The 27,263-nt window shown below is 42.9% G+C and overlaps 1 protein-coding gene across 7 annotated transcripts; it reads right to left on the reverse strand.

The window, feature by feature from the left end:
* Positions 1–12,988: 12,988 nt before the first annotated feature.
* Positions 12,989–26,974, reverse strand: tmem170b (transmembrane protein 170B). 7 transcript variants are annotated; one of them, XR_003461975.1, is made up of 5 exons: positions 26,284–26,974; positions 21,012–21,182; positions 18,987–19,185; positions 17,618–17,686; positions 12,989–16,117 (listed from the first exon to the last, which is right to left on the reverse strand). XR_003461975.1 is itself a non-coding variant. In XM_010755872.3 (3 exons), exons 1-3 carry the CDS (start codon positions 26,468–26,470, stop codon positions 19,055–19,057), a joined length of 489 nt encoding a protein of 162 aa, XP_010754174.2. In that variant the 5' UTR covers positions 26,471–26,973; the 3' UTR covers positions 12,989–19,054. The 7 variants fall into 7 exon arrangements, 1 of the variants encoding a protein (XP_010754174.2); XR_003461973.1 differs by having other exon boundaries at positions 18,637–19,185; positions 26,284–26,973; XR_797727.3 differs by lacking the exon at positions 17,618–17,686.
* Positions 26,975–27,263: the final 289 nt, after the last annotated feature.

Below are 27,263 nucleotides of genomic sequence, written 5' to 3' on the forward strand. Positions count from 1 at the left end.
GCAGGCCAGAGAAGAGGCACAAGGCTCTGGGGAAGGTAGGTAGGAAATGAAAGGGGGATGAGAGGACAAAGAGACCACGGCACAGTTTTTTTACAGTCTTTGCTTTTTGACTTGACTGACTATTTTATATTTTATGTATTTATTAAGAAAATAAAATAAAATAAAATGTATTTATGTATTTATAACAGAGAGCGTAGAACGACGAGATGATGATGAGGAACGGTCCCGGGAGGGACCCGACGTGCCCCGAGGACCTCGCTCGGACTCCACGGAGGAGGAGGAGGATGATGAGGAGGGGAAGGGGCGAAGAGGTCGTGACAGGACTACGAGGAACGGTCCAGGGAGGGACCAGACGTGCCCCGAGGACCTCGCTCAGACTCTGCGGAGGAGGAGGAGGAGGATGATGAGGAGCGGAAGGGGCGAAATCGTCCTTCTACCTCTTCTCCTATTTTCCCCTCTCCTCCTCGCCTTCCTCGCTGTCCCTCGCATGGCCCTCGTTCCTCCTAGCGCACAACCGGCCTCCATGACCCGACGAGGCGTGGCCCCTCCACTTTCCCCCCGTCCTTCGCCTTCTCCTATTTTCCCCTCTCCTCTTCGCCTTTCTTGCTGTCCCTCAGCACGCCCTCGTTTCCCCAGTGCGCGGCTGGCCTCCACGACCGGACGAGGCGTCGCCCCTCTCCTTCCTCACGTCCTTCGTCTCGTCCTTCTACTTCTTCTCCTATTTTCCCCTCTCCTCCTCGCCTTCCTCGCTGTCCCTCGCATGGCCCTCGTTCCTCCCAGCGCACGGCGGGCCTCGGCGACCCGACGAGGCGTGGCCCCTCCACTTTCCGCCCGTCCTTTGCCTCGTTCCTCTACTTCTCCTTTTTTTCCCTCTCCTCCTCGCTTCCGTGCTGTCCCTTGCATGGCCCTCGTTCCTCCCATCGCACAACCGGCCTCCGTGACCCGACGAGGCGTGGCCCCTCCACTTTCCCCCCGTCCTTCGCCTCGTCCCTTTGCTTCTTCTCCTTTTTCCCCTCTCCTCCTCGCCTTCCTCGCTGTCCCTCGCATGGCCCTCGTTCCTCCCAGCGCGCGACCGGCCTCGGCGGCCAGACAAGGCGTCGCCCCTCTCATTTCCCCCGTCCTTCGCCACGTCCTTCTAATTCTTCTTATTTATTAAAAAATAAAATAAAATAAAATGTGTTCATGTATTCATAACAGAGAGCGTGGAATGACGAGATGCGCCCCGAGGACCTCGCTCGGACTCCGCGGAGGAGGAGGAGGAGGAGGATGATGAGGAGGGGAAGGGGCGAAGAGGACGCGACAGGACAGGACTACGAGGAACAGTCCCGGGAGGGACCCGACGTGCCCCGAGGACCTCGCTCGGACTCCGCGGAGGAGGAGGATGATGTGGAGGGGAAGGGGCGAAGAGGACAAGACTACGAGAGAGGAGCGCGAGGAACGAGGCCGCCGGTCGTCTCGAAGAACCTCTTCGCACTGACGCGAACGACCTCACGGAAAGGACAGGAGGGGCAAAGGAGACTTAAAAAAAATACATGTACTAATATCACCCCCGCCTTGTTACCCGTCTCTGTCACCACACACGCAAGCCCACAGCAAACAACCATGACAGCGCGACGTTTTACCGCTCAAAGGCTCGCTCTGAAGAGGAGGATGTATCAGAAGAAAAAGAAGAAGAAGAAGAAGAAGAAGAAGAAGAAGAAGAAGAAGAAGACAAAGGCGGCGTGGACAACCTGGACAAAGTCGTCGCCACCTACAGCTGCAGGAGGATGGCGGCTCGCTGGCCCCTCGCCGTCTTCCACAACATTCTCGACGTGTCCTCCTACAATGCCTTTGTGATATGGAGAGAGCTCAACCCTGACTGGCTGCTCAGCAAGCGCAACAAGAGAAGGGTGTTTCTCGAGCAGCTAGGCAAGGCGCTTGTCGCCCCGCTCATCGAACGGAGGACTCATCTTCCGAGAGCCAAAGCGGCCGTGGCGGTCGTGAAAACCTATCGACTGGCAGGCGGCGGTGGCGGAGGGGTTCCTTCTTCTTCTTCTTCTTCTTCTTCTTCTGTGTCTGCATCTGCCCCTTCTCTTGGGGGTGAGCCTCACAACCCGACCCAGGCCCAGGCCCAGATCCGGGCCGCCGCTTCCACGGCCCCTGTCAACCCACCCATCCCTGCGAGTAAGAGGAAGAGGTGTCAGGTCTGTCCCTCCAAGAAGGACTGCAAAACGTACAACGTCTGCCGTGGCTGAGAGAAATACATATGCAGAGGCTGTGCGCTCCTGTACTGCCCCGCGCTCCTGTACTCCCCCTCCTCATCTTTGGAGCATGGGTCAGTTTGACCTCTGTGTGAGAGGACACCGGATGTATACGGAATGTGAAGGGCGACAGGAGGGTTAATGCTAACAGGCTAATGTTAATTGCTAGCGCATCAGCGCTAACATGCTAATGCTAACATGTTAATGTTAACATGCTAATGCTAACTACTAGCGCATCAGCGTTAACATGCTAATGTTAACATCCTGATGCTAACATGCTAATGTTAATTGCTAGCACGTAAGCGCTAGCTGCTCCTGTGTCTAAATAAACATGTTAAAAATGACGGGTGAGGTGTGCTTTTTGAATACAGACCCCCAGCAACAGCCCACTCGTCAATCTCAAAATTTCTTTTCTAGTACTGAATTTTCTGAGCAGTGTCAGTAATAATGTATTGGGACGACGGGGCCAGAGTCAGGCACACTCAAAATTTCTTTAGAAATTTTTCTAGTTCTTATTCGTCTTCCATTTCTTCTGTGTTTTTTTCGGTTTGCTTCTCCTCCCAGAGTTTTTGTCGCACATACACAAAACGGGTATCAAAACGACCGGCTCGGCCGGGAATCGATGGCTATGACTTTTGTAACAGTTTCGGCAAACGGTTTTGCCAAAAATCGCCAAAAAACCACGCCAAAAAATGAATGGGTGTGTATTGCGAGAACTTTCCAGAGCTAGAGTGATGTCATCGCTAGAGTGGAGAGGGGAGAGAACGATCAGTGAAAAAATAAAACAGATTCGACTACCGTGGCCTCAAATGAGCCACTACAGACACGATTTATACATAGAAACGTAGCAAAATTTGTTGTATCACTCACATTCGCCTGCCAAAGGTGTCAGACATATAGTTTTGGCCTGACACGTAAATATGCGGCAGCAACTCCCATCCTCAGCCTCATATACTCCCATGTTAAAAAAGGTGGGAAATTTTCTGGAGGAAGGCAGAAGTAACGTTTCTCTCTCTTGCTCCTGAGGGCACATTTTTTCATTTATCGACACAAAACGAATATGTAGACGATCAGGAAGGTCTCATCCTGCCTCAGGTTAAGCCGGTTCAATGATTGGGAAAACGGTTTGGTCAGAAATCCTTCCTGTTCGAGAGGAGGTCTCAGCATTTTCTCTCAGTCTCTAAGTGACATTCTAACAGGTGCAGTAACTTCTGCCCTGATTACAGTTGGTCCTGGTTGCTTGGCAACCTCAGCCTGCATGAAGTAGGAGAGGGGGAAGGGGCCAGCAGACAGAAGCCGAGTGGCCATTTTAGTAGTTCTTGGCACTTAATTTGAACCTGTCTGTGTAAAATGGCAGACAGAGACAGCAGAGCGTTAGCGTAAGCTGTAAAGACATGCTATCTGCAAACATTAGCGACCAATGCTAAAATTAGTGCTAATTAACATTAGCCACTAGGAATTAAATACATGTTGATTACTAACCTGCTAATGCTAACATACTAAAGCTAACTGCTAGCGCATCAGCGTTAACATGCTAATGCTAAAATGCTAATGCTAATTGCTAGCATGTAAGCGCTAGCTCCTCCTGTGTCTAAATAAACATGTTAAAAATGACTGTTTGAGGTGTGCTTTTTGGATACAGACCCCCAGCAACAGCCCACTCGTCACTCTCAAAATTTATTTTCTAATACTGAATTTGCTGAGCAGTGTCAGTAATAATGCATGGGGACGACGGGGCCAGAGTCACGCACACTCAAAATTTCTTTAGAAATTTTCTAGTTATTCTTACACCCTTTTTTTGTCTCGCTACTCCTCCCAGAGTTTTTGTCGCATATACACAAAACGGGTATCAAAGCGACCGGCTCGGCCGGGAATCGATTGCTATGACTTTTCTAAGAGTTTCGGCAAACAGTTTTGCCAAAAATCGCCAAAAACGAAGCCAAAAAATGAATGGGTGTGTACTGCGAGAACTTTCCAGAGCTAGAGTGAGTGATGTCATCAATAGAGTGGAGAGGGGAGAGAACGATCAGTGAAAAAATAAAACGTATTCGACTACCGTGGCCTCAAATGAGCCACTACAGACACGATTTATACATAGAAACGTAGCAAAATTTGTCGTCTCACTCACATTTGCCTGCTAAAGCTGTCAGACATATAGTTTTGGCCTGACACGTAAATATGCGGTAGCAACTCCCATCCTCAGCCTCATATACTCCCATGTTAAAAAAGGCGGGAAATTTTCTGGAGGAAGGCAGAAGTAACGTTTCTCTCTCTTGCTCCCAAGGGCACATTTCTTCATTTATCGACACAAAACGCCTATGTAGACGATCAGGAAGGTCTCATCCTGCCTCAGGTTAAGCCGGTTCAATGATTGGAATTACGGTTTGGCCAAAAGTTCTTTCTCTTCGAGGGAAGGTCTGAGCATTTTCTCTCAGTCTCAGGATTTCTAACTGACATTTTAACAGGTGCAGACCAGCTGCTGCTGATTAGGTCCTGGTTGCTTGGCAACCTCAGCCTGCTGGAAGGAGGAGAGGGGGGAGGGGCCAGCAGAAGCCAAGCGGCGGCCATTTTAGTAGTTCTTGGCACTTAATTTGAACTTGTCTGTCTAAAATGGCAGACAGAGACAGCAGAGCAGTTAGCGCGTTAACATGCTACTGATAATTAGCATTAGGCACTAGGTATTAAATACATGCTAATGTTAACATATTAATGCCAACATGCTAATGTTAATTGCTAGTGCATCACCGTTAACATGGTAATGGTAACATGCTAATGTTAATTTGCTAATGTTAACATGCTAATGTTAACATGCTAATGGTAACATGTTAATTCTAACATGCTAATGTTAATTGCTAACGCATCATTGTTAACATGTTAATGCTAACATGTGTGAGAATGTGTAATAATGTTCAATCATATATTGTGTGTTAAGTGTTTATTAGTGTGTGTTATGGAATTCATGACAGGATAAAACAGCTATGTGTGTTGTGCAACTGTAAGACACTCTAGGGTAATACACAGAGAGGTGCCTGTTGTTACCTAAGTGAGCAGAAAAACAGGAAACTTTTACCCAAGGTCCGAACAGGAAATCTCAGGATTAGAAACAGTCACGACATGTCTTACACAATAGGTTTCAGCTAGCCGCATCCTGCTTGAGTTGTCTTACCATGTATAGGCATTGAAAGATGTATGTTCACGTCCTGCTAAGAGTGTAACACCTATTTCCGTTGTATGATAATAAAACGAGCCTGAACTGCAGATGGGCAGAACTCAGCAGACCGGAGTAGAGGCAGACTGCGGAGTCTGTATATGCTGGGTTCTCCCTTTGCAAAGGTCCCTTTGCAAAGGTTAAACTGAATTGTGTCTTCTTTAAACTGAATATCTCTCTGTAGTCCACTAGGTCAGCAGAACTCGGGGGGGGTTGGAAAAAACCCAACACATGTTAATTCTAACATGCTAATGCTAACTGCTAGCACATCAACGTTAACATGCTAATGCTAACATGCTAATGCTAACATGCTAATGTTAACTGCTAGCGCATCAGTGTTAACAAACTAATGCTAACATGCTAATGCTAACTGCTAGAGCATCAACGTTAACATGTTTATGCTAACATGTTAATGCTAACATGTTAATGTTAACTTCTAGCGCATCAGCGTTAACATGTTAATGCTAACATGCTAATGCTAACTGCTAGCGCATCACCATTAACATGCTAATGGTAATTGCTAGCGCATCAGCGCTAAAATGCTAACATGCTAACATGTTAATACTAACTTCTAATGTTAACATGCTGATGTTAATTGCTAGCGCTTCAGCGCTAACATGCTAAGGATAACATGCTAATGCCAACAAGCTAATGCTAACATGCTAATGTTAATTGATAGCACCTAAGCGCTAGCTGCTCCTGTGTCTAAATAAACATGTTAAAAATGACTATTTGAGGTGTGCTTTTTGAATACAGACCCCCAGCAACAGCCCACTCGTCAGTCTCAAAATTTATTTTCTAGTACTAAATTTGCTGAGCAGTGTCAGTGATAATGCATGGGGACGACGGGGCCAGAGTCAGGCACACTCAAAATTTCTTTAGAAATTTTTCTAGTTCTTATTCTTATTATTCGTCTTCCGTTTCTTCCGTGTTTTTTTGGGTTTGCTTCTCCTCCCAGAATTTGTAAACTGCGACTGTGGCCGCAAATGTACAGATACAGACATGATTATACCCTCAAACATAGGAAAATTCGAGGCGGTCGCAGTGATAACACTGTTGAAGCTGTCAGATGTATAGTTTTGGCGTGACACGCAAATATGCCGCAGCAACTCCCATCCTCAGCCTCATATACTCCCATCTTAAAAAGGTGGGAAATTTTCTGGAGGAAAGCAGAAGTAACGTTTCTCTCTCTTGTTCCCAAGGGCACATTTCTTCATTTATCGACACAAAACGACTATGTAGACGATCAGGAAGGACTCATCCTGCTTGTGGTTAAGCCAGTTCAATGATTGGAAATACGGTTTGGCCAAAAGTCCTTCCTCTTCGAGGGAAGGTCTCAGCATTTTCTCTCAGTCTCAGGATTTCTAACTGACATTTTAACAGGTGCAGATCAGCTGCTGCTGTTTAGGTCCTGGTTGCTTGGCAACCTCTGCCTGCTTAAAGGAGCGCATCAGCGCTAACATGCTAAGGCTAACATGCTAATGCTAACTGCTAGCGCATCAGCGTTAACATGCTAATGCTAATTGCAAATGCTAAAATGCTAATGTTAACATGCTAATGTTAACATGTTAATGTTAACATGCTAATGTTAACTGCTAGTGCACAGCGTTAACATGCTAATGATAACACACTAATGTTAATTGCTAGCGCATCAGCGATAACATGCTAATTGCAACAACCTAATGTTAATTGCTAGCGCATCAGCGCGAACATGTTAATGTTATTATGTTAATGCTAACATGCTAATGTTAACTGCTAGTGCATCAGCGTTAACATGCTAAGGATAACATGCTAATGCTAATTGCTAATGTTAACATGGTAATGTTAACATGCTAATGGCAATTGCTAGCGCATCAGTGGTAACATGTTCATGTTGACATGGTAATGGTAACATGCTAATGACAATTGCTAGGGCATCAGCGTTAACATGCTCATGGTCACATGCTAATGCAAAAATGCTAATTGCTAGCGCATCAGCGCTAACATGCTAATGTTAACATGTTAATGTTAACATGCAAATGCTAACATGTTAATGCTAACATGCTAATGCTAAATGCTAGCGTATCAGCGTTAGCATGCTAAGGATAACATGCTAATGGCAATTGTTAATGCTAACATGGTAATGTTAACATGCTAATGGTAATTGTTAGTGCATCAGCGCTAACATGCTAATGCTGACATTGTAATGGCAACATGCTAATGATAATTGTTAACGTATCAACGTTAAAATGCTAATGTTAACATGTTAATGGCAACATGCTAATGATAATTGTTAACGTATCAACGCTAACATGCTAATGTTAACATGTTAATGCTAACATGCAAATGGTAACATGCTAATGTTAATTGCTTGCGCATCAGTGCTAACATGCTAATGATAACATGCAAATGCTAACATGGTAATGCTAACATGCTATGTGAATTGCTAATGCTGAAATGCTAATGTTAACATGCTAATAGTAATTGCTAGCGCATCAGTGTTAACATGCTAATGCTAACATGCTAATGTTGACATGCTAATGTTGACATGCTGAATGTTAACTGCTAGCACATCAGCGTTAAAATGCTAACGTTAACATTCTAATGTTAAAATGCTAATGATAACTTCTAGTGCATCAGCGTTGACATGCTAATGTTAACAGGTAATGCTAACTGCTAGCGCATCAGCGCTAACATGCTAAGGATAACATGGTAATGTTAACATGCTAATGTTAATTGCTAGCGCATCAACGTTAACATGCTAAGGATAACATGCTAACTGGACATGTGTGCTATGACTTTTCTAAGAGTGTCGGCAAACGGTTTTGCCAAAAATCGCCAAAAACCACGCCAAAAAATGAATGGGTGTGTATTGTGAGAACTTTGGAGAGCTAGAGTGAGTGATGTCATCGCTAGAGTGGAGAGGGAGAGAAAAAGTCGTCAAAAAATACATTTTTAAACTGTGATTGTGGCCTCAAATGCACAGCTACAGACATCATTTATGCATAGAAACATAGGAAAATTCGAGGCAGTCACAGTGAAAACACTGTTGAAGTTATCTCTGTTATCGTTTTGGCTCGCTATGCGCTAATTGATTGAGTACTCCCCTCTACAGCCTCATTCACTTACATGTTATTTTGAGGAGAGATCTTTCCAGAAGGAGGAGGCAGCACCTGTGCTTTCTCTGACTCCTAAGGCCAAAGTTTATACAATTTTCGCCTGAAACTTGGCAAGAACATGGTCCACGAGATGATTATTCTCCTGGTTATTTTGGATTTTGGTTTGAGGCATACCTTATAGGTTGTTTTTGGCCACCTTCGAGGGGGATCATTCAGACATATACTGTGCATCTCAGGGGGACAGACAGTGCAGCTCACCCTGGTTGCTTGGCAACCTCAAGTCTGCCTTTGACTAACTGTTTTGAAGTCTGTGTATGATATCAGACTATCAAGACTACATTTTTAATGTCGGCCATTTTATCCTTGTCTCTCGCAGACACAAACACAGACATATAAATAGAGAGACAGACACACCACACACAGGCAGACAGACAGGCAGACGCACACACACACACACACACACACACACACACACAGACAGAACAAGCACACATGCACGCACCCACACACACACACACACACAGACAGAACAAGCACACATGCACGCACCCACACACACACACACACACAGACAGAACAAGCACACATGCACGCACCCACACACACACACACACACACAGGACAAGTTTTTCAAAATAAGAGTCCCTTCAAAATAAGAGCCCAGTAAAAAGGCAATGATGACACAGCTTGTTGTATTAATACTGAATTTACTGAGAAGTGTCAGTAATAATGTATGGGGGCGACGGGGCCAGAGTCAGGCACACTCAAAATTTCTTTAGAAATTTTCTAGTTGTGTATTACTCTGCTGGTCTTTAAATCATTGGAGTGTCCTGTCTGCCTTGACTGTCTGAATCTGAGACTCTGAAAACAGAAAACTCTCTCTCTCTGTCTCTCAAAATCTGTAAACATACATGTCTCATTAATGCATGTTAATGCATGTTACTAACTAAACTTCTTCCCTGGAGTTTCTGTGCTCTCTCGTCCAGCAGGTTCTCGTGGATCGTGGCTGCTGCTGTGATCCTGCACAACGTCCACTACACATATTACTACTGTCATTATTGCTACCATATCTCCATTACAGTTTATAGTTAGTTTATGATTTGCTGCTGCTGTGCATCTGTGTCTCTCTATCTCTATCACAGGTTCCACTGCTACTGTAATCATTTTATCATTCATTGTAATTCATTGTCATTTTATCACTCATTGTAATTGTACAATATGTTTGTGTAGATTTGTTCTGTACACGTGACATCTATTCCACATCTGTCCGTCCTGGGAGAGGGATCCCTCCTCTGTGGCTCTTCCTGAGGTTTCTTCCACCTTTTTTCCCTGTTAAAGGGTTTTTGTGGGCAAGTTTTTCCTCACTCGAACCGAGGGTCTAAGGACAGAGGGTGTCACTCCCTGTACAGATTGTAAAGTCCTCAGAGGCAAATGTACTTTGTGACTTTTGGGATATACAAAAAAATTTATTTGATTTAATATAATTACATGTCAGTCAACTGTTGTAACTATAACTTGCATGGTACTCACAGCTGGGATGGGTGCAACTGTCAGTCAGTTTTGTCTAGATAAATGTTGAATGAATTAAACAATACATCTTCTGCAAACCATTCTCTCTGTTTATTTTTCCAGTTCTTCCAAAGTACTGGAAGATGGTACAGAGCTGGGAGCAGGTCATCACTCCCAGTGTACTACAATACAGGGCTAATGCCAATTTACAGGGATCAGTCGATATTTGATCCAGGCAGTGATGATCCCTTACGGCTGAGTCAGAGAGCTCATCACTCGTAAGTCCCAACAGTTCGGAGGATGAATCACTGTGGAGATCCCAGGTGGTGATTTAAGTTGAAGCTGGACAGCCAGCAGCCACACAGTGAGGGGTGTGATGCTGCTCTCTTGTGGTATTTATGGAGAATAACAGTTGCTGTGCAGCTTTGAAAGACACAGCTGTCCAAGTCCATGCATTGTTCTAGACACAGTACTGTGAATTTTCATTGCAGGTCTCTTTTTTCAAGATTTTGTTTAACATGGCTAAAAAATGAGTCATGCTAGCAGCTTTGTGAGGCCATGAAGCTCATTGTGATGACAAACCATAGATAAAAGTGTAGGTTGTTTGATGCCGATGTAAAAGGCAGGTGCTTCTAAAATGTCACATTTTGTCATTTGTAGTATTGGATTTCATCCCAAACCATCTGATAGTTGTAATATTTTCAGTTTGAACCAGTGGACTGACAGACTTCCTATACTGGAGCCATGCTGCTACTATAGCTTCAAATCAGGGAGCTAAATAGAATAGAACACAATAGTAAAATCAGTCTATTTGTTTTGATTTGCTTGTGTGTATAAGAACAAATATGCATCACAGGGCTATTCTTAGAAAATGAATGTAAACATCCTGCCCTCATTTTTCAAAGTTTATAAGGTTTCCTGGATTTCTGTTCAAATTTCACAATCCTTCCTGTCTGCTGTTGGAGACAGAGCCAGACAACCAAGAGTGTTTGCTGATGTTTGTCACACTGTCCCTCAGACGCGACCACTGTTGATGGAGACAATAGTCCCTCATCAGAAAGTAATCATGGATGAAGGAGGAACCCAGCAGGGGATCCTATATTGTTCTTACCAATGAAGACACTGCAGAACAATGAAGGCAAAGAAAAGGGTAGTTTTTTTCTCTTTATCATCATTTAATATCGGTCAGACGGTAAAAATCTATTTTAGGAAGAGGAAGTTTTTTTTCATTAATTGTGACTGTAATGAATTGTAATCTGATTACTTGTTTTAAGAACCAACAAAACTCACCTGTGTTATTTTACATTTGAACTAGTTTAATCATTTTCTTAATTTGCTTTTAGTGGTTCATCTCTGAAGCTGCACTCACTGCAAGCTCACTGCTTACACTTAAACTGACAGTTCAACTTCATTCAGCGCTTGCACGTTAACTCAAAGTACTTGTTTCAGTACATTGTAACCAGTAGTCGAGTTGTAAAATGAAACCGGGGGGATGGTTAAATTTTTCATTTATGTGACATATTTTCCAGTGGGGGGTCTGGGGGTCCTCCCCTCGAAAATTTTGTATTTCTTAGATGCAGTTTCCTGCATTCTAGTCAATTTTAGGGTGACTTGCTAGACATGGCAAATCCTAAATCCCATCTGATTCATAGTTTGCATTCTCAGTTGTATGGCCTGCACAAGACAATACTATTTATCGGAAAGAAACAATAACCACTTAAGTATGGACATCATGTCATTCACATCTTTTTTAAACATATTTGTAAAAACATTTTAAATATCTTTATTTGTGAATGTGCTCAAATATTTTTTTTAAACACAATCTTTGTGTATGTTTTTAACATCTTTTTTTTTTTAAATCTTTTTTTTTTTAAACACATTTTAACATCTTTGTGTGTTTTTAAACAGATTTAAATACATTTAAACACATTTTTGTTAAAATAATATTCACTTAAAAAAACAATTTAAGGAGGAGGAAAGAAGACTTCGAGTTTTAAGACGACGCGATGTTTGAAACAAGTAGTATTAAAAGAATATGAAGCAGCAGGTAGCAGCTAACGGTGCTACTAAGGCTAAAACAACACAGAGTGTGGATGATTGACACCTGTCATCAGAGTGAGGAGAATCTATTAGTACCGCCCACATTCACCTTTGACCCACCAATGACGATCCAGAATGAAGTACAGTTACAAATACTTCTACTGATGGTAGTGGCTCAGAAGTAATCTAATGGCTCATAACAGCCTCATAACCAATAAATGAAACAACAAATTCAAATTGTGCAACAACAACTTTTCCACTAAAAGTACATTTTCATTGGCTGAGCTTCTAATGTCACTCTGACCTTGACTTTACAGGTGTGAAGTGTCATCAGTGACATTAATCAATGTAAAAATCATGGAGGACTGTGAATGTTAAACTTTGACATGAATCATTTAGCAGAGCTTGCCTTGTCCATGGGTGCACACAGAAAAAAGACTCCTGGATTAGCTGTTTTATGCACACAGGAATCCTCTTATGCAGGCTAGCTGCTTAGTTAGCCCACTACTAACAAACCTACCCATTTGCATTTATTACTTATTATGCTTTTATGACTATGGGGCATGCATGCACTTTGCATGTGTTTTGAGAATCAAAATGCAGTCCATTGGGCTCCTAAAGGTTTCCAAATAATCATTTCAAATAATGATTAAAATACATACAAAACATTGTTTACTCTTAACTGCAGTAATAACAAACATTTGTTACTTACTGTTACGTAAATACCATGCTTCTAATTCAACCGACGAAACAGATATTACAGAGAGAGGTGTTGTTTTGTACAGTACTGCTTGAAGTAGCTCGTGCTACTTGCCCCTTTCACATTTTCATGCAGGAGTTGCATTTCATGCTTTAAAAAGGGACCATAGATGTCAGACTGTAAACAAACTGAGTGAAAAATACCAACATTTTATTTTGGTGTGGATGACCACACACACACACATGCATTGATGCAGTGATTTAAGGTCATTTAAGAGCATAAATATTACTGTCTTTTGGGAACGTGGCTTATACCAAAGCCACATTCCTCCACATCCCTGGCTTCTTATGAAACACTTCCTGCATCTACTGACCTCTTATCAGCTCTGCTCACCCTTTCTCTCATATTGGTTATGAAAGTACCGTCCACATGCCGCTGCTGATGAGTGGAAACAGGAGTCACAGACTCTGTTCTCTGCCATTAAAGAATAAAATAACAAAAAACAAGGTGATAACAACTCAGGACCTTTGTCCTTTTAAATACACAAGCATGCTGATTAAATTCCATCACAGTTATTCATTGTCCCCTCCTCCACCTCCTCCTCCTTCTCCTCCTCCTCCACAGAATTATAAACACATTACATTCAGCATGAACAACAGGCTGTGCTGAGATTTTCAAAGAAAGCCTTGATCCTTGTATCTGGTGGTCAAAGCCTTTCAAACAGGGAGGAAAGCACATCACACAGCTGGAATAGCAACAAAATGTCAAATCAGATATGAGAATAAGCATTGTGTGTGTCTGAATCTCAATTGTATTTTGTTCAGTCATGGAGTCTGCCCCTGTCATTACAATGATGATGCATCACGTACTGGAAGCTTTTTTTTGGGTGTCATACCACCAAATGAAAACAGCCAACTTCCTCACGCCCAGTGCAGACAAAACACACATTTAGCTTTTTCTAAAAACGGTTGCTGCAGCAGAGCATGTACAGCAAAGTAAAGTGCTTCAGTGGCTTACAGCTCTGCCAGGAGGTCTGGTGCAATGTCGTGGCCTCCTCTTTGATGATCTCCGTCTGCCCCGGTGCCACCAGGAGACAAGACCCGAATGGAGATGATGCTTGTGACCCAGAGGACAATAGAAACAGAGACACATTGAATAATGATGTACAGATTAGATTTTGGATTAATGACCTATTAAATCACAAGAACAATGACAATTTCTGAGGCAATGACTTCACTGTTAAGTTACTCTAAAATAAACACAATGTCAGAGTTAATGTTAATCACAGGCCTTCAGAGTTCACACTTTTAGATCACTTTGAGCTATGCTATGCTATGTATTATGGCTCAAAAGATGACAATCTGTCAGTTGGTTTTTTACTTTTTTGGTCCAGACTGAAATATGTGAACAATTATTGTGTGTATTACCACATCATTTTGTATAGAAACACTAAATGTTTGATGATCTCCTGATTTATTTCTGTAGCACCACCATGAGGCTGTGAATTTAGTTTCTGAGTACAGCAGAGTGTAGATGAATTGTAATAACTTTGTTTTAGAAACACCTGCAATACTAATGGCATTCCCATCAGCCTCATCTGGACTCGTGTTTAGTGTTAATTAACATGGCCTGCACAGGGGGGACTCTGATTGCATCGAGACTTATGGAAAATAATGACTTATTATTTATTACATCAGTAAACATTTACCTCATGCATCTCAGTCTCTAGTTTTACCTGGATTATGAAACTGATCAAAGTGTCAGACTAGGCCGTGATCAAATATCAATCCAGATTCTGTAACTGCATTAACTATTTCTCTCCTCAAATATTTTCACATTTTAGTTACTGCTAACTGCGTTCTTACGGCTTCAAAGAACTTTTAAGACTAGACAGGCCACCATTTTTTTCCTGATTGAAACCGACCTCAAACCAAGTGCAGCCAACAGCTGCACACTCTCATCAAAATCAAAAAGAAAAAAATTTGATGGTCAGCATGACCCCAGTTTGGAGAAGCAGCTAAAAGTCCTGACACCGATGTAGACCAAAGCACTGCTTTGGAAGGATCAGCAGAAACACATGTTTTAGCCATTTTATAAAGTATACACTATAGTAAGCATATTCTCACCAGGTCTGCAGCATGAGGCTGGATTCAGACAGGATCCGACTTTCCTATTCATTTGAGTGAGGGTAATATGCCGTGTGCAGCTCAGTCACGCTTCACTGTAGAAATATGTAAATTTTACAAATGAGACAGTGTAGCACCAAGATGAAGGGCTGACTGATGGTGAGTTAAAGCTTAAAATGAGCCATTTAAAACAGGTTTTTCTGCTGACCTTGTCCACAACAGTGCTTTGCTCTATTTTAATGATGTGACTTCTGTTTGCTACTCAAAACTGGGAGCACACTGACTGCTGTCTGCACTATGTAGAAGTACTTCATACAACCCCATTTAAAATCAGAACTATCTTTCTAAGTACAATAGTTGAGTAAATATACTTCGATATGTTCATTTAACACCTTTCAATACTTTTGAACAAATGCTCCGGAGCTGTTACCAGCTCTGCAAAATAAATTCCTCACTTTCAAGATTGGACTCCACAGAAGATTTTTTAGCCTTTAAAGAGATGATTTACTGCAGCTTATCCAAAAATGATCTGAAAGAAGAATGATGGTCAACTACAAAGGCACAGAGGAGGACAACAGCACATGGATGACGAGGGAAAAGTGACCCACGTTATCACCAATGATTCTGTAAATGAGAATACAGCCACTGCTGCTGCATTATAAGATGAATCTACAGATCCATACACATCTATGAAGACAGTAATGAATGGAGAGAGCAATCCTTTTATATTGTTTATACTGCAAAAGATTTTATTTCAACTGACTGTTGAGTATGTACAGAGAACAATTTGTACATAAATAGGCAATAGTTATAAATATCAGCAGTTTAGCTGGTACAAAATTAAAAAAGAATATATTGTACATTATCTACAAGTGCCACTTTGGGTTTTGTACAACACTGTCTCTTGTTGGATTGTCCGTATAGTCCATTCACACCTTATCTGCACTGCACATGCAATTGCAGCAGGTACAGTCTGTGTCCAGGGGGAATATGTGGCATTTGGACGACAGGAGACTGAGGGGAAAGCTTTAGTTCTAAGCCTATGAAAGAAACACGATTATTGAGCTGGGTGTCTCAGTGCAGTTCGATGGCATTTTTAAAGTCTAGAGAGGATATTTAGTTGCTGGGTGTCTCCTTAGATATTGCAGTACACACACACGGTCACACAGCCACAGACAGCGGCTGAATCACAGAACCTGGATTGGAAAGAAAAACAATATTTATCACGAGTGATCATGGCACTAGGTGTAAATCCTCCGACTGTGTGAATATCAAACTACTATCCAGTGGTTAGTTTGTTCATATCAGCTGTTGGTTACACTTGTACACTATAGCTATGTACAGCTCAGGGTGTACATTAAGTGCACTCATCTATCATCTTCAGTCCAGTCTGACAGTTCTTGCAGTTTCATCGGCAGAAGTCTCTTCACACATCAAATAAAAAGGTTTCCAACACATTATGTAAGACACTGCTCAGTGAACACAGTGTCTCACTACAATCAGGTCCTCACGCTTTCTGACACTTTCTGGGTCCATTAAAGAACGGGAAACAAACCCCTCTAAGCACAGAAAAGAAATTAACATCCTGTGACACTACTCACATGCACAACCACACAGATCAACACAGAATATAGCAATAACACTCACATGTCTCTTATGAACCATACATACACACAAACATGCAGAAACTGCCCCACAAACAGCTTCACAGAGATATCATTTCTATGACAGCAGGTGAGTCATCGACAGCGGCTCACATTTGGTCCCTGAAGTTCAGCTAAACAGTTATTACGGGCAATGTGCGGAGCAGAGCGTTCACAAGATTAAAAGGGGGAGATGATTTCTCTCTAATTTGACACTTTTCATTTTGGGAGAAAATTAGGATAAAAAAACTTTTATTCCTCCAAATGTCTGTTTCAAAAAACTCATCACACTTCATCATTTTAAAAACCAGAATCACTTAATTTCTGTGCAATATCACCATCTTGTGTGCTAAGCTAGTACTGAAGCTGAGTTATGTCAATTACATAACTCCAAAGAATACATGGTGTTTACCTTTCAGAGCTTTCAAAAGCACATGGCAGACACACATCTATTATTTTTGTCTAATTCATTTCTGCTGTGGTTTGGTAGAGTTGTGCCACGTCTGGGAGCTGTTTGATACCCGAGCCAATGTGCAAAGTTTCTAGAACTGAATACAACAAATAAATTAATATAAAATGAAATGAGACAAACGTGGTAAATAAAGCTAGCATGTGAGCGACACTTTGGCATTACAACCTAACTGCCCTCACCCTGGTTAAGCACTGTGCACAAGAGAATATGTTTGACTAAAGGGCCCAGAGCTTCAAGCTAAAATAAGATCAGTGTATTGTTTCATTCTGAGGAACTTCAACTAATGCATCAACATGACAAACCAGCTGGACTAAATACAGTAGCTTCAAGCACATTTGTTCATAGATCATCTTTTACAGTTCGTTCACCAGTGTCATTTATCACTGATTTTTGCGTTTTCTTCTTCTGTGATTTCTGTGAACTGTGGATACTGGACAGGTGTCACACTGGAGTATTTTCATCAAACACTGTGCTAAAACAAGGCAGATTCATTTCAGTGCAAAATGCAAAGTTAAACTTAAGGAACATGGGTTAATAAAGAAAACAAGGAAAAGAGGGAGCCACAGCACAATCTGTCTGACCTTCTTCAGGGAGGGAAGGCTTTCCAATGATGCCGTAGTTGTTAGTAATACTACGGTGGGCCAGAAAATCTGCAAACAGACTCACAGACACGATAAAGTTAGTCTGAAAATATGTCTATCTCAAGCAGCAAAACAACCCTTTATATGACCTGATGACCTTTAACCTGATCCTAATCTTAGGCTAACCAGACCTGAATCAAAGCTGTTCAATGCAAATTGAACCCCTCTGCAATACTGAGGGCTCGTCCAGCTCCTTACCTCTTTTAAGGGGTAAGGAGGATTCTGATGTCTGCATGGCAAACATGTAGCTAGAACAAGCAGACAGTTAGACTGAAAACAGATAAACAGCTAGCATGGCTCTGTCCAAAGGTAACAAAATCCACCTACCAGCACCTCTAAAGCTCATTGATTCACATGTTATATGTAGTATGTTTAACATGAAGAGTTAAAACAACAACTGAATGTATTACAGGGAGGTGGCCAATTATTACATAGCTAGAATCAACTGCTCTCGACTCCACAAGCACATAACCTCCCTGTGAAACCGTCGTTTTTGGACTATAGTAGTTAATGTCTTAGCATTAGAGCTGCTGGTAGGCAGAGACAGGCTAGCTGTTTCCCCTGTAGCTTCATATATTTACCAGACAGACATGAGAGTGGAGTCTTCTCATTTAACTTTTAGTACAAAAGTGCAATGCGCATATTTCCCAGGTCTGAGTTCTCATTGGCACTCAATGTAACAATATTTCAACAAGACAAACCAAATGAAGTGCTGATGCTGGTTTTCTCTTCCATGTCTACTGATTTCACACCTCTGCGGCAAAGAGCATCTCCAACATTTACAATGTGCATAATTCAAAGCTTGTGAGTTGGATGGTGCATCTTTTAAGCAACAGGAATGATCATCTGTACTTGAACGTCAGCTGATATTCAACACTGAAGAAAATGTTTTTTTGCTGTTGAACACTGTTGGGTTGTCACTCTCTAAAACACCCCCATTGCTCAACATTTGTACTCACGTTGATCACCAGAGGCAATCATTACAGGTTGTCACCCTACGGTTTTAAAAAAAAGAGGGTTTTTCCTCCGACAAATGCAACAGAAAGCCTTCAAGAGTCAGTGGGCGCAAAGGCATCTGAAAGTCCCAGAGAAGGTTGTTGGCACAAAGAAGTGATGTAACTCTGGAAACATCCTAAGCATGGCTTTCAAGTCCAGAAGATTAGGGTTGGTGCTCTCTGACACGAAGACAATTGAACTGCATGGAGTTCTCTCTAAATTGCAGTGTAATTGTGGCAGTAACAAAGCAGAGAGGTCTCTCCTGCAACCATGCTTAAAGGTCCGGAGAAATTTCTCCTCTCTTTCCACAAACCTGACCATGACGAGAACCCAAAAGTCTCTTCATTTGCCCTCGTCTCAGCAACTGGCGTGGGTTTCACTTCACAGAGTAGCCAGGATGCGTGAAAAGGATATGATGACAGAGAGGGTGGTCTGACCCACACCGAACACCAGAGCCTCCAGTGGTGCCATGTCCTTTCCTGCCACGCGGTACACCCCTGCCACTGCTGCGCCTGACGTAGAAAAAACACACACATCACCAGACAGCACAAACACAGCTGTCTGTCACAGCCTGTTACCGCGACCACAGTGTTCACTGAGAACAAACACATCCCTCGTCATCTTTTTCATCTATCAGTGGAACATATTCTGCACAAACATTGTTTCTGTGTGAATTTATCAAAAGATGGTGGTGCGTTCTCATGTGTGGCTCCACGCAGCTTGTAGGGACATTCTTCAGTGTACAGCCACATTCTGTGTTGATTTCCTACAAGAGTCTGCCATGCTCATCCTGACAATATGTTGTTTGGGCCATTGTCATGGAAACAGACAGCCACAGAGGAACTTTTTATGAATGTCTAATCCCAGAACCAAAGCAGAAATCTACACTTTAAGAAATCTTCCATGAGCAGATGAGATGAGAAGATCTGACAGATTTCTGGTTTGCAGTTGGTGGAAACTTTCTGTATTTCTGTTTACCAGTCAGGATTTAGGAGTATTTCAAATCTATCACTTATATCTCAAATTCATTACATTTTCTTTTCTTAGCATTTTTAATCAACTTGGCTACACACATACAGTACATTCAGTCAACTAAATGCAATTTTGAACAACTTGCTATAAACCGATATTAGCCATTAGATTGGGGCCTTTCAGACTGTAGGGCACACCTTCCTGAAAGTAGTAGTAGTAGCAGTTTGTCTGATTCATCAACACACACCACATGGAGGTTAGAAACATACTTTAAAATCTTAAAACATTGAAATAAAACAACAGACTCATTCTTGGAGTCAAATGTGAACACACAAACATGACTGATCATGACTGATCTTTCGATTTGCTGTGACTTACACTTCCTGAGGGGATAATCACTATGTCTGTTGTAAATCACCAATAAACATCCATACATATGTTGAGAAATGAGAATAAAGGTGCTCCTTCAGATTCTTAGAACCTGCCTGAGGATCAGGACATTTTTAAGGCCATTTCACCTGGATTAAGAAATCAAAATGTGTTCTGTTCAATCAAATCTGATCAACATACACCAACACCTGTTTAAGTCTTAAAAGACGAAAAATTATTTTTTTATTTGAAGGTTTTTAAGGCTGAACTCTGACCTGTCCTTCACTTCTGCTCGGCTCAGCTTGTTGTCTTTGCTCTGTCCTGCCACACTTTGACTTGAAGCCTGGATGGTGTACAGGTGACAGTGTGTAGTCAAGACCATGACCAGACAGTATATAGTCATCTTAGCTAACATGAAGCTAATATTCATAGCCACACCTCCCAGCCTTCTCAGTAAGTCGCACAGATTTCCTTTTGTACATTTTCAGATATGTAATAACGTATACTGTGGTTTGGTTAATACTCGGTCCTCCAATCAGGAGTAAGCAAAAGTGAAACTTGCGTTCTGTCTGAAGTATTGTCAGTTAATTATGAAAGTGTGGACATTAAAGTTAGACATTATTAATTGATTAATGGGAAACACTGGTAACATGCCACAGTTGTGGTCTTGAACTAAAATCCAGAGTCCTCTTTGTCCAACACCAAAACCAACAACAAAAATTTGGTCGAGACCGGTCTCAAGACAAAGACCCATCTCGAGTACGGTTTGTCTGTTTACACACCCTGTGATCACACACTGAGGCCACGTTCAGACAGGGACAGGCAAACTGGCAACCGGTGGTGGGGGATACATGCTAAATGTAACTGCTGTGAAACAATCAGGAAATAACTTTTTATTTTGCTGATTAATAACAGCTTTATTGAGGCCGGTGCTCGCTCTACCAAAGTACTCTCTCTCTCAATCAAAGATTAACAAATGTAGAATAATTGGACTTACTGGTGATGACGCCTCCGGAGAGGGAGGCCAGGAAACCAACACTGACCAGCACCAAGGTGATGAGGCGGCCCCTCTTGTGGCGCTGCAGCATGACCAACATAAGCAGCCCCACCGCCCCGTGGACAAAGAGCGAGGAGAAGAGACACCACAGGAACACCCAGTACCACATCTCTAATGGGGAGACAAAACACAGCACAGATCTGATCAGCATTATGGGAAACGTAGGACCCAATTTGCTGTTGGAGCCTGACCCATACTAGGGACTAAAAGTTAGGATATCCTGGCCTCTGCTGCTTCTATTTAGTCTGTCTCTCAGCCTTTAAGTGAAGATGGAGTGAAAATGATCGATCCCTGAGGATTTTCATTACAGTGAAAAATAAGATGTATATTCCATCCTCCATAGATAAAGATACAACATGCTTTCTGTGCACATTCAGAGAGATATAAACCACAGGCTGATTTCCTGATGCATTTTAAGGCTTCAACATAATGACCCTTGTTTGAGAGAATATTGTCACTACAGATCATGATGCACACGTCTGTGAGGGAATTCAGACTACGGCCACCAAAATCTATGTCAGGGCTCATCGAAGAGGCAGTCGACCATAGTAACTTATTCCCCGGAGTTTCTGTGCTCTCTTGTCCAGCAGGTTCTCGTGGATCGTGGCTGCTGCTGTGATCCTGCACGACGTCCACTACACAGATTATTACTGTCATTATTGCTACCATATCTCCATTGCAGTTTATAGTTAGTTGATGATTTGCTTCTGCTGTGCATCTGTGTCTCTCTATCTCTATCACAGGTTCCACTGCTACTGTAATCATTTTATCATTCATTGTAATTGTACAGTATGTTTGTGTTGATTTGTCCTGTACACATGACATCTATTGCACGTCTGTCCGTCCTGGGAGAGGGATCCCTCCTCTGTGGCTCTTCCTGTGGTTTCTTCCACCTTTTTTCCCTGTTAAAGGTTTTTCCTCACTGGAACCGAGGGTCTAAGGACAGAGGGTGTCACTCCCTGTACAGATTGTAAAGCCCTCTGAGGCAAATGTACTTTATGACTTTGCAATATACAAAAAAAAAACTGATTTGATTTAGTGATGAACCTGAGGTAAGATGTTTTAAACCACTGTGATTGCAGTCAAGCTGCTACGAGCTACACACCTGAAACAATAGCTCACAACTGCCGTGAACGTCTTCAGCAGGACTGGACATGAATGATTCAACATTACCAAATTCCAAACACAGTAGTGATTGCTGAGAAAACAAATGAGGCATCCCAACAGGGCACAGACTGTGCTGCCTTCATGACTGATTTCAAAAGAAAAGTACTAGCTGGACCAGCCCTGTTCAAGCCTCTCTTCCTTCTTCATTCCTCTCTTTTTCATTCTTTAGGGATTATTCAAAAAGAAAAAAGATAAGCTGAGGAAGGGGGCGTCCAGTGAGGATAAGTGTGTGTAACAGCCCAAGTCTGTTTAGTTTGGATGACAGGATATAAACAGGAAATGTAACATTGTTGTGTGGTGTAAACATCTGAAGACACAAAGTATTTGTCAAGGCAGAGAGGGCACTTCAGTGCATAACCACTAACCAAGTTGTCCCACAGTCAACTAAGAATCTACTTATTGATCTGCCAATCAGCTGTCAAGTCAGGCAGAGAGAGACGTGACAGCACAACAGCTCTTTGTCCTACTGTTACACTGTTAGATCAGGCTGCTGAATCACAGGGCAAGCACTGCTGTCGTCGTATAACCATGAATGTCCATCTAGTGAGAGAGGCGGGAGTGATGGGACGTTGGGACTGTAGAGATGTATACAGGGAGAAGCAGAAGAAGAGTGGGTACTTTCAGCTTATTATGCTTCCTCCCATCCTCCCTCCTCCGTCCTTCATCCAGTAACCCAGAAATCGATTGAGGTCTGCCATCATCAAGAAAATCCCAATAGTTTAAAAGTGACTCAGAGGGGTGGGTTGTTTAGCTCAGTTGGTAGAGCATCCGCCCAACTGACAAAGGCTCAGTCCTTGCCGCGGCGGGTCAAATCCGAATTGTGGCTCTTTCCCACGTGTCGTTCCCCATCTCTCTCCCCACATTTCCTGTTGCTCTTCAAGCTGTCTCTGTCAAATAAAGCTAAAAAAAAAAAAGTGACTCAGAGGAAGTGAGGAGAGAGGGGAGCTTACGTAGGGCTTACGTCATGTCGTTCAGACTGCAATTACAAGTCCAGTTACAGCTAAATAACATCCAACATTAATATTACTGAAACCAATTTAGCTATAAAAAAAAGAGGTATACAGTTTCATTGTTTGCGTCTAGTTTCACTGCTGCCAATATGAAACAAAACAACAGATGGCAATTTAGGATACTTTGATATGACTACAAGACTAGCATCATACCACCAACTATTTGACTGATTTTGGTGAAAAAAATGTTTTCTGGCTCTGATGTCCTCCAGTTGCTCTGTGATTTACAGAGAATGTGTGTGATTGTATTAGTCATCTATTGGTCAGTCCAGGGCGACATGGTGGTGCAGTGGTTAGCACTGTCGCCTCACAGCAAGAACGTTCCTGGTTTGAACCTCAGCTGGGGCTTTTCTGTATGGAGCTTACATGTTCTCCTTGTGTCTGTGTGGGTTCTCTCCGGGTACTCCAGCTTCCTGCCACAGTCTGAAGACATGACATTAACAGGTTAATTGGTGACTCTAAATTGTCCATAGGTGTGAATGAGTGTTGTTTGTCTCAGTTTGTTGTTTGTTAGTCTTCAGACATGAGTGAGGAAGCAAGGTGTCACCTTATACAAATGTAGTACCAAGCAGACATCCCACCCTGCTCCATTAGGATCCATTATGGGGTCCCGGTTGCTGGGTATGGGCATAGGAGCATGTGGTGCCATCACAAACTCCAACTCTGTCATGTCTGTCCCGTGAAGAGCACAACTTTGACTCAGTTCAGAGGGAAAGCTTGTACTTTTTACTTCACTACATTCATCAGACAGGTGTAGCTACTACTGTAGATACCTTTCAAGTTATATTTTCATATAAAACCACTTAGAAAGAAAAATCTTTTTGTGAAGAGCCACAAGCCAAAACATTGTGAGATTTCAAATATCTATGAATTATTAGTAGATAATATATAAAAATTAGTATTTGAGAATATTTAAGAACAAGTATCGGGTGCCATGCTGTCTATTAACATCTACATTTAACATCACAAGCTCAATGTAATTATGATCAAGATTTAAATGAACAACTAGAGACATCTTTGAGGTGAGAGATGTGCTATGGCACGTTCAGAGATACAAGCAGCAAAAACACAGTCAGAGCATGGCATTGACTTCTTCTAATCTACAACTACAGACCGAGGTCTTTGTCAGCAAGGCAGCTTTACAGCTCACCTGTCAACAGTGAACATTAAAAAAGCACAGGATTGTTTTTTTACAGGTTTTTTGCACAAGCTAACAGGCCGCTGCAGAACATGAACAAGTCAAAGTAGAAAGACTGCAAGCGCTCTGCAGGATGTTCATCCATCACGAGGAAAAATGATGGATTTGTCCCTTTGTCCCAGGGAGACAGAGAGAAGTGGGGTGTTAACCTGGCAAATAAAGCTGCCTTGACTGATGAGCAGTGCACAGTGAATCCTGTAGTCCTGGATTAAGACAAAAGGTGGCTGGGCCTTTGCAGTCAGTTTCCAAAGCTGAAGTTTTGTTAGATCATTTCCACTATGTTGCTTCATTTTGTTGTTCCTGTGTAAAGCCGACGGACCTGACAAACTTTGTACAAATCGCTATTATGATGTAGTTATTTCATATTTATTGAATTGATCCTTTTACCAAAATCAAAACACAGCAAAAACTGCTGTCAGCCAGATTAAGGGTGAGCATTTAAAACTCCTGAGACAAATATCTGTCTTTATCTACTAACCCTGTATGACTGCTTACATTACTGTGCGGCCTAGCTCAGGTAAAACAACCAGCACATACAGAGAATGAATGCCATGAACTTTATTGTTGAACTGCTGGGAGGAGAGCAGAGGCCGCTATGCAGGGGAGACTGGCACCAGTAGTATAGTAATCCACGGTAGTACCGTCGTGTAGAATTTCTAATATAGTAGGAACTGTTACGATTTGGCACTGCTGGGTACCGTGTATACCGTGGGTATCGTGCAACTCTACTAGTTACTACTTGTATGTCGTCTTGTCCACCCATATTTGCAGACCGTACACCAAACATTTTAGATTTTGCTGTAGTGAAACTGCTGCAAGCACACAAATTATAAAGAGGAAAGCAACCTCCCAGGGCCTCAAAGAAAGGGCAAGACATATGTAAAAAGTTTAGATCTGCTACTGGAGTGCCCCCCCCCCCCCCCCCCCCCACGGTGCATGAAACTGCCACCCGATGAAGGGGGATCGGGTGGCAGTTTCATGCACCCTGCTCTTCAAAATCCTGGTGTCAGCTCCTAACCGCTTTCTACTCGCTGCTGCAGCTCTGCTCCCGCAAACTTCTACATGCGATGCAGCTTCCTGCTGAGTCAACATCATAAACTACCTCTTTTATGTTCTCCCTTGATGTGTTTCTCAACACAGGATGTCAGCTGAATTTCATAAGATTGGTCTGTGCTAATTCAGCTCCGACCACATGTCCGCTTCACTCTTGCTCTGCAGGGAAGAATTCAACAATGTCTAGAATCTACTGTTTATGTGACGGCTGTTGTTCCTGTATTGTCCTACCTTTGCTCCTCCTTCACTTAGCAGTGAGACATTGAAGGAAACATTTTGAACAGATGGGCCAGCATTTTTTTTTGCATCAAGATCTTGTTGAGGAAGTTTAGCCTGCCTGTAGAGAAGAAGATAAAATGCCCACACACTGCTTTTCTTTCTTGTTCCTACATTCTTCTTTAATTTCATGTGGAACTCACTAACCTGTCCGTGGCTCTGCGTTTACTACACAGGCGAGGCGTATGCACGCATCAGAAAGATTAATTAGCCGCATGTTGAGATTATTTTTATGCCATCCACTGACTCCGCACGCGTGGACAGAGGAGTGGCATTTCTATTGTGGTCCGGCCGGCTTTCACTAGCTGGAGGGGGCCTTAGGTGGTACAGACGCCCCTGTATTATGAGGACAGCTCTGCCCCTTTTTGCTCACTAAGCATGTAAGGAGGAATATGACATTTGAAGGTTTATTCTGCTTTAAAATGGACGCAATTCAGCAGTCCACGCAGCTGATAGTGTCTTATGTGTGAACAGCTGAACACATGAAAATAGCATTCATTCCGCATACCTGTGAAGTGCTGCAGCGTCGTGCCTTGCACCCAAAGGCTCAGCACTTGCTGCACCGACAGATTAACAGAATAATCCCTGTTCGTTGTCATGTTTCTGCCGCCGCCGCCGCCGCCGCCGCCGCCGCAGCCGCCCGGGTTCGCACCCCTCTTTATCGAATAGCTGTACTTGGTTTTAGGCGAAGGCATGGAGGAGACCGGGGTGGCATGGGATGTGAGGCGGTTCTCCCCGGCGCGGCTCGCCTCTACCGGTGCCTCTGCTTCGGCTTGACGTCCGTCTCCGCTCCAGGAAGGGAAGGGCCGCTGGCTGGTCGGTTCATCCTCGGTGCTGTCGGTGGCGGCTGTGTGGAGGCCATGATGGGGATGACAGCGGAAGAGCAGGCAGGCAGACGCTCGGTCGGCTCGTCCTACATCGGCTAGCCCCGCTACAGAAACCTTAAAGGGCCAGCCGCCTGCTCGGTCGACGGCTCACGGTTTACGTCGTCACATCTGACGTCGCGTCATGAATGGGGAACAAAAGAGGACGATGGCGGCTGTCGCATAAAAATTGTTATGGGACACTAAAAATCAAACACAAATGATCCTATCAGCTGTTTAAATAACGTGTTTTCCTAATGTGGAAATATTTATTGACACTGTTTTACCGCCAACAGTTGTCTGTTGACCAGCAGCCAAACAACGTGGTTGCTAAGCGACAGACGAGAACCGTTATGTGTAACTGCGACCCCCCCCCCATCTCTCTCTCTCTCTCTCTCTCTCTCTCTCTCTCTGACTGACTGGCCCTGTCGTCCCCATGCATTATTACTGACACGGCTCAGAAAATTCAGTATTAATACAACAAGCTGTGTCATCATTGCCTTTTTATTGGGCTCTTATTTTGAAGGGACTCTTATTTTGAAAAACGTGTCCTGTGTGTGTGTGTGTGTGTGTGTGTGCGTGTGCGTGTGCGTCTGCCTGTCTGTCTGCCTGTGTGTGGTGTGTC

Source organism: Larimichthys crocea, unplaced genomic scaffold (assembly GCF_000972845.2).
Source record: "Larimichthys crocea isolate SSNF unplaced genomic scaffold, L_crocea_2.0 scaffold448, whole genome shotgun sequence".
Taxonomy (NCBI): Eukaryota; Metazoa; Chordata; class Actinopteri; family Sciaenidae; genus Larimichthys; species Larimichthys crocea.